The sequence below is a fragment of the Pezoporus flaviventris genome, unplaced genomic scaffold (genome assembly GCF_033815535.1).
Source record: "Pezoporus flaviventris isolate CSIRO_AGI_PZ_B2104156 unplaced genomic scaffold, CSIRO_AGI_Pfla_v1 ptg000213l, whole genome shotgun sequence".
Lineage (NCBI taxonomy): Eukaryota > Metazoa > Chordata > Aves > Psittaciformes > Psittacidae > Pezoporus > Pezoporus flaviventris.
The window spans coordinates 10,891,376-10,899,651 of record NW_026892761.1 but is presented as its reverse complement, the minus strand read 5'-3'; the positions used below and the strand labels follow the sequence as shown (position 1 = coordinate 10,899,651).

Here is an 8,276-nt window from a genome sequence, read left to right as displayed (position 1 = left end):
ACCCTGCCCAGCCAAATCTTAACAGTGGCCAGTACTGGGGAAGCCATCACTTCCCTGGGGAGATTACTGCAATGGCTGATTGTTCCCATTGGTAAGTACTTTCCTCTTGTGTCCAGCTGGAATCTCCCCAGGAGTAATTTGTGCCCATCACCCCTTGTCTTTTTTCCTTTGTCTCCTTGTAAAAAGGGAGTCTCAATCTTCTCCATAGCCACCCTTTAAACACTGGAACATGGAGATGAAGTCTCCCCTGAGCCTTTTTTCTCAAGGCTGAAGAAACCCAGTTCTCAGCCTCTCCTTATGTGGCTTCTCAGTCCTTGGATCATCTTTGTGCCCCTTCTCTGGACCTTCTCCAGCCCATCCACATCTTTTTTGCACAGCAAGGACCGAAACTGAACACTGTATTCCAGATGTGGCCTGACAGGCACTGAGCAGGGTGGGATAATGACTTCTTCATCCCTGCTCATGATGCCCTTGTTGATGTGACCCAGCATGCTGCTCACTCCTATCCAGCTTGTGTCCACCGGGCCACCAAGGTTACTTCCCTCAGTGCTGGGCGGGAAAGGCAGGCACACCCCACGCAGGGGGTTTTACAGCCGTTAGGGCAGCCGCCGCCCCATCCACGGCCCCGCTCCCGCCCGGGGTCAGGAACCTCGCTCGTGGGGCCGGGCTCTCGGCGGGCAGGTGAAGAGGCCGCCGCATGCAGCTCCCCCTCAGCAGCAGCCGGGACAGACCGTGCCAGGCGCTGAGGGCGGAGAAACATCTGCGCGAGGCGGCCGCACGGCAAGGAAACCCCACCTCCCGCCCCGAGCCTCCGACGGCGATTGGTCGGCACGACGCGCTCGCGGGCAAGGATTGGCTGTAGTTTACAGGCGCTGCGAGTGATTGGACAGAGGGAAAGGGCGCTTCTTTCTGCTTCGGCAGTGAGGTGAGGACGCCATGCTGTGTGGGGCCTCGCTGCTGAGGCGGCGGGGCGACTGCCGGGCGCGTTCTGCGGAGTAGCAAAGCTCTGTGGGGTATGCCAGCGACTGCGTGTGGATCGAGGGTGGAGGTCTCATGACTTCGTCGAGAAGGAGGCCCCTGGAAGGGGTTGATAATTTTTTTCTTTGTCTTGCCTGACTAGTCAGGAGGCGAGAGCCCTGTGAGGTGATAGCAAAGGCTTCAGTGTAGGCTGTTGTGTTCTTGTGTTGAGAAAATAAATAAATCGCACTGTAGTTGCAATTTCTATATTATTTAGGTGTGCAGAAATGATTGACTTTCTTGTTCTATAGGAGCTGTTTCCTATTTTTAGTCATTTCCCTTTGCTTTGCTTTGTCTAGTGCTGTGTAATTTCTGGAATGGAGAGACTGAAATTGCATATGGTAGATTGGTCAATGTAGATTAATTTGTGCAAAGTATCAAAAAGTTTATTGTGGGGTGTTGTTTTGTTTTTCGTTTGGTTGGTTGTTTTTTTACATATTAACTCTAAAAACCAAGGTAACTTGATGGTTCTTCAGTATTAAAACTGTTTTCAGTAAACTAGTTTTGCGACCTCACATTTGCTGTTAACAGTTATCTCAGAGCCCATCACTGTATCTGTAATTAAGAAGACTTTTTCCCTGCATGCATTTGTCACTTTTTTCTTAAGTGATTTATAATTAGGCCCTTCTGGAGTTCTGCTGCTGACCTGCCTATTTTGAATAATGTGATGGCGGCCATCTTCATGTTATTTTCCTATATTGCCATGGCTGATCATTCCTTCCAGTCTTAATTCAAGCAGTTGTCTATCCATGTAAGGATGTTTCCTTAAAGCCCCAGTTACTTTAATTTCTTAAAGTAATAATAATATTTGTACTAGTGACAAATGTTAGCATTTGTAATGTGTTTTGACTGGTAACTGACATGTTTCCAGAACCTATTGGAAGCTTGTGTCAGTGAGCTGTGTTTTGGTCAAGTGGTGATTGTTCCCTTCTTGTGCAGCTGAGTAGATGAATTGCAAGAATGGCAACCAGGAATGAGATGCAGGTATGTGCTTATGGACCAGAATATGAGTATTGATTGTTTTAATTACTTAGCTTAAAGCGCTTCTGGTATTTGATTACATGTAAAATTTGCACTGTGGCTAAGAATGTCAGAGGAAGACATTTTCCTTTGACACAGGTTAGTGCTAAGTAGCTGGGTAGAAAGCAAGAGGAACTGGAAGTTATTACTGATTAAAATAAATCGTATGTATTTGTTGCACATGAATCATTGGGGATGATACTCAAGATCAGTATGTTGAAATTGGGTTATAGTTGATTTAGAAAGAATGGAGTGGCAAAATAGTTGAGGAAGGCAGTAGTACTGCAATATGTTAATATCTTTTAAAGTCCCTAATAGATAATATAGAAATACAGAATGCTAAATGTACTAAGGGGTGTTAACAGGGTGAGCACTTGCATAAGCATTTATTTGTAACACAAGGAAAGAAAAGCCAGTTAAGGAAAACTAGCAAATAATTAAAAAACCATGAGTATTTGCATGACTTGTGTATTAGATGTGGTGTTCTGGACTTCAGCATTTACATTTCATGGTGTCCTAGTTAAGAATATTTGCTTTAGAATGCAACAGATGATTGCAGACCACCTATGCTAAATACTGTTCAATCAGTATGGGTGTAAAGCATACAGTAATAGAGTTGTTCTGTTTACTTTTGTTGTTGACAGTTTGAAAAGTTAATTGATGAAGCTACAAAAAAAAAAGATTTTCAATTATTAGAACAATTTCTGGCAACAGAAGACTGTGAAAATGCCTCTCACAAATGCAGCAAGCAGTTTGTCAACAAATTAGACAAGCTTCTGTGTCGGGTAATGTAACCATTCCATCAGAGTCATCTAAACTGTCATTGGAATAGTCTGAAACAGATTGTTTCATTTGGCTTGATTATGCCAGCAGTTGATTTGAAAAACTGAAATAAAATTTAAGAATTGCATATCTCCTTCAAGCTGCAATTCAGGTGGCTTTTGAGAGCAGAAGGGCACCTGGCTAATTAAATACAGGTTCTTCTAGAACTCTACATTAAAGCTTATGTTACAATTTCAATTTCAGGAAATTGACAAACAAGAAGTCAAAAGCATTTCTGTTTTACTGAATTCTCTTCAGAAATGTGCAGACAAAATCGTCATAGCAGGAGAAGATGGGCTCCCAGCAATGATAAAATACGGTCTTATTGGAAGGATAAGTAAAACCATAACGCATACCTGAACTTCTAAAAATAATATAATAATAAAACATGCATAAGTAATGCTTCAGTGCTCAACATCTTGGTACTCAACTTGGTCCTTGATTGTTTCTGAATGAAGAATTTCCCATAACTTTGCAACAAACATTATTCAGATTTAAGTGTTCTTTAACAAGCGGGTCCTTATAAAGTGACACTGCTCTGCCATAGAGAAGGTTTTGCAAATCATGCAGCAGATAGATAATTCACAGCAATTTCAAGAAGATGGTATCTTTTTCCGTGAGCTTTTAATATTGCTTTTAAGTCGGGAATTAGAATTTCTTGGTGCAATTTAAGTTATTTTTGTTAATACTCACAACAGCAACGTTGTACCTGTTCTTTCAACAGATCATAGTGCTATTCTGATATTCTGAGTATTTTGTGTTATTTCAACCTGCGTGTTAAATGTGTCAACTCAACATAATACATATACTGAAAAATAGATACTAGGGAATTTACTGCAGAAAATTGATGACAATTTCAGCTGAGTGTTACTCAATTGCCTTCTCAATTGCCTTAATTAAAACTTAAAAGGTGTGGTGGTAATTTCATGCTTATAGTCACACCTACAAACAGGCTTCCTCTTCCACCTACTGCCAGTTTTTCAGCACCTTATCTGTGATGGCAGATGTAAAAGTAGATGTCTGAGTTTTGTGTTTAAAAAGTCAGCTACTGAAATCAGTTTGAAATCACCTACATTTGTTTAGTGTGAGTGAAAAAAAAATCCAGTTTGGGGCCAAAGTATGCTCAGCAGAATAACTAATCTTACTGAACTATAGTATGACCTATTGTCCTTTTTCATGCTATTAAATAGATTTATTTTCCCTTTACATGGTGAATTGGTTTGAAAAGATAAAAGAAATTTTGATCCTCAGAGGAAATGAAAAGAATGAAATGATTACAAGCCTGGCTGAAGATTTCTTCAGTGTGTTGCTGGTAAAAATAGATTGATAGTAAAATACCTTGTGTATATTTGTCAAAGTAATTATTACTTGTTTAGCAGCAAGACTTTCAAAAGTGTTTCTGTTTAATATCCTTCTAAAGTTAATAGTTTGCCTGTTCTCCTTTTCTGTTCATGATTAGCATCATGAAATAAACAATAGGAGTGTTTGATGAACAAAAAAAATTTCATCCTGGTCTGATTTTAATTAAATAAATTATTGGTATGCTAATCCCAGGACTCAGGTTTCTAAGGTCTGTCAGTTGGCTTCAGTTCATAACATTTTTGTCACTAGGGAAATAATTTCCATAAATTTAACTGAAATATTTTGGGAAGCCACACTGGGGATTAAAAGAATTCTCCTATGTCCTTCATTAAGGATGAAATAATTTTAAAATCTTAAATGCTTTTTGATTACTTGCTTTAGGTTTGTTACCTGACTTTTATGCTGTAATATTTACAGTATCAAAATTATATCTTTTGTTGTTTTTTGTTTTTTTTTTTTACAGGCTGTATGGGATAGCAGACCTGAAGGTGAGCTTTAAAAAAAAGTGTAGACTTAAATATGTTAAAGTGTTCCTAAAGAGCATTGCAAAGTTATTGGTGTTAAAGTAACACAGTACTTGTGGAACCATGTTGAGACAAGGTGGTTCTGAGAAGAAGCTGTGCAGTGAGGAAGGTGCAGAGTTTCTTGATCCAATGTAAATACCCCGCCAGATCTATTTGCTTCAGTTCACAAACCGTAACAGGAAAGGACTTATACTCAAGAGGGCTGTTCTGCACACAGAGGACTAAATTTTTTTATTCATGTGAAAAAAAGGCCTTAATGTCATCTGTAACAGTTTAATTTGAGGTTTCTCTACTGTCAGATTTCCTTGTAACTTGTTGATGTCAGTAATAAAGAGGCAGGATAGTCTAGTCTTGTCAGAGATGGCAACTGAATTGAATTTTTGCCAAAGAGTGGTACTGTTCTGGAGCTCGCCGTGTATAGGTGATGCCCAACACCAGTTTTCTGTCCTGGCACCTTGGGTGTGGGAGCAGGGGCTGGACATTTGCAGTCTGTGAGCCGTGCCCCGGCACTCTTGATGGTGCACAGAGACACAGAACACAGATGGAGTTTTATGTGTTTTTATTTTACACGGCTTAGTATGAAGTACATATTTTCCTGTAAACACCCTGGAATGTGAAGTGTAACTACACAGCTCATTCCCTCACCAGTGTAACACGCATAGCTGTAGGAAAAAGGCAGGCATTGCTTTGTTTCTAAGGTGTCACAGCTTAGCATAGCACAGTTGTCGTTCTTTATTGACTTTATCATGCATGTTATTGCACTTAGCATTTAGTATAGCACTAGGTGGAAGGTCACTACAGACCATTTTGATGTCTCAGTCAGAATGAAAGATTCATTTCCTTGTCCCTGGGAAGATAAATTCCTGGGTCAGAATTTGAACTTGGAGACTTAAGTTACAGAATTGATCTGAATATATTTAAAAAATCAGGGTCGCATGGCCAGGGGACTTATGCAGTGATGCACACAAGTAGAAACATCATAAAGAGCTGTATTTACAATAGATTGAAGTAACTATTCTGTCTTGCATTTAACCAAGAAGGCTAAGATGTTTATTTTTAAGTATTAGTAATGCTATATGGAAAAGAAGGCATGCTACATTTCTAAATGAAAAAGAATCTTCTCCCATATGCAGATGAGAGGGCACCCTAATCCGCTGTCAGTAATTCTTTATTTTTTTCCTGTTCATTAGGTAAAATGGAAATACTGGAAAACTTTGCTCTGAGAACGTGCACCCTCATCACTGATGTGAGAATTAGTGTCTATGTCCAGCAAGAGGTAAGCGTTCTTCTTTATAAGCAACAATTTCCTGGTTAGTGTTTTAACAGACTTTGTGAAGATAGTAATTTAACTGTACGGATGCTGCACAAAAAAGATAATTATGTAGTGTTGTAGTATCATAAGGCTTATTTAATGTTTCTGTGGGAATATTTGTTCGTTTCTACATATTGGGGTGGTCTGTTTGTTTTTGAGATTACTAATCTGCAGTATTTGATTTGGACAGTAAATTAGCTCAGCAAACAACTTCAGACAGAACTCTAGCTTTGAAAATTGGGGGGGGGGTGTCTATATTTAAAACTACAAATAAGAACCATAACCCTTTAACAACTGATATCCACATTAAAGGTAATATCATTTATTGAAATTGAGGTAGTTACATTAAGATAAATACCACTTATGGTCAGATAGACCTCATTGTCTTTTCTTGTTTTGTAATTATTTAAGTGTTTTATTTTCTTCAGTGGTATGAAATATATTTGAAGAGCCAGAAATAAGAATAATTTAAAGTTTAACAACTTACATTAAATCTTGCTCCCTTTTTTAGGTAGTAAGAAAACTTAATGTAATGCTTGACAACATACCTCGAGATGCCAGGAAAAGGATATTTTCTACAAAGGAAATGTTGTGTGCCATGTAAATAATCTTCAGTATAATTTTTATATCATTATGGCATTTGCATAGCTGGGAAGGCAGTTTTTGCTAAGATTGTTTATAACATGCAGATCATAGAATCCTAGAGTGGTTTGGGTTGGAAAGGACCTTAAGATCATCCAGTTCCAACCCCCTGCCATGGGCAGAGACACCTCACACTAGACCATGTTGCCCCAGGCTCTGTCCAACCTGGCCTTGAACACCGCCAGGGATGGAGCATTTACCACTTTTTGGGGCAACCTCTTCCAGTGCTTCACCACCCTCACAGTCCCTGTTTAACTCACTTTTGCATTTGCTATTACTGTGCTGCCAGTGGTAGTGGCTGTGGGCAGGTATTCTTATGGGTTGTTCTCCACTGCAAGCCTTAACTTGACTCTTTCCTGATCTGGGTTAGGCTTTTTCTCATCCCTGTTGTCTTAAAATAATGAAATAAATTCTTTTTAAGAATGTGTGTGAAGCACATGAATCAGTCACTGGAAAGACAAGCTGTTCACCTTGGGATTTTTATTTTTTTTAATAGCACTTAAAAAAATAAGAATAAAAATTATATATGTGTCTGTTGATTCACTTCTTCTGGTGGTACTTTCAGGTGTACAGCCTTAGCATAATACACTGACCCCTTTGAAATCTAATAGTTTAGTAGAATCAGAGGTTTGTCTCCTACATTAAAGCTTGTAATTAAATAAAAATTTTCTTCCGTACTTTGTGCTGCTGTCATGTTTTGATGGAACATTACTTTGTTTGGCAGGAGTGACATGGGGAAGAGAATTTTGGATGCTGGAGGTGAGCATGGGACTTAGTAAGCAATTTAATGTCAAGCTTCTTAAAAATTATATGCAGACCTGTTAAAAATCCAGAGAAGACATTTAGAAGCTGCAAAGTGTTGCAATTAGTCCTCTGAAAAATAAAAATACTGCATGAAAACAATCTGCAAGCTGGAATGTTTCAGATGCATGCAATGCATGGCTCTTCTTTGACATTTTCAGTCCTTCTCTAAAATATAAGTTTCAGAATGGCAAAAGATCATAAGGAAGTAGTCTTCTTGGATAGTGACCTGCAAGCCATTTTTAGAGTGCTAAACTACTTCTCTCAGGGATCACTTTGGTATCCAGCGGTTTCCCTGATCAGACAGGTGAAAGCTTGAAACCTCTCTTCTTTCTCGCCTCATGTTCCTCTGACATTCCTTGAAAGCTTGTTTGAAATTTCAGTGTGAAACATAAGTTGGTTAGTTGTTCTCATTCCATTAGTTATCTATATATCCTTTATGGGTTATGTATTTGGATATAATGTGATAGGTAACATTAAATGTTCAGCAATGCTTATACTAGTTTCCTGGTATAATTAGAATATAGTATATAATATACTATTTCAGAGTATAATCAAAACATAATAATGCTTTTTTATGTCAGTAGTATCTTTAAAACTACTGTTCCTGTAAAATCGTTGTGCTGTAGACTATGACCTGCAGGTAGCCATTACAGAAGCTTTATGCAGAATGATATCAGAGAAACAAAGAGGAGAACTGGCATACCAGTGGTTTTCCATGGAGTTTGTGTCCAGTGCATTTAAAGGAATTAAAGATTCTGAGTTTGAAACAGTAA

The 8,276-nt window shown here is 38.8% G+C and overlaps 1 protein-coding gene across 1 annotated transcript in view; it reads left to right on the top strand.

The window, feature by feature from the left end:
• The first annotated feature begins 838 nt into the window (after window positions 1-838).
• SYCP2 (synaptonemal complex protein 2) overlaps window positions 839-8,276 on the top strand; it is a 28,777-nt gene continuing 21,339 nt past the window's right edge. Inside the window, exons 1-10 of the mRNA XM_061441327.1 lie at window positions 839-925; window positions 1,889-2,001; window positions 2,682-2,822; window positions 3,064-3,192; window positions 4,067-4,171; window positions 4,685-4,709; window positions 5,936-6,021; window positions 6,569-6,657; window positions 7,424-7,458; window positions 8,130-8,272. Coding sequence (XP_061297311.1) covers window positions 1,978-2,001; window positions 2,682-2,822; window positions 3,064-3,192; window positions 4,067-4,171; window positions 4,685-4,709; window positions 5,936-6,021; window positions 6,569-6,657; window positions 7,424-7,458; window positions 8,130-8,272 — 777 coding nt within the window. The 5' untranslated portion in view covers window positions 839-925; window positions 1,889-1,977. The remainder of the gene's footprint in view (window positions 926-1,888; window positions 2,002-2,681; window positions 2,823-3,063; window positions 3,193-4,066; window positions 4,172-4,684; window positions 4,710-5,935; window positions 6,022-6,568; window positions 6,658-7,423; window positions 7,459-8,129; window positions 8,273-8,276) is intronic.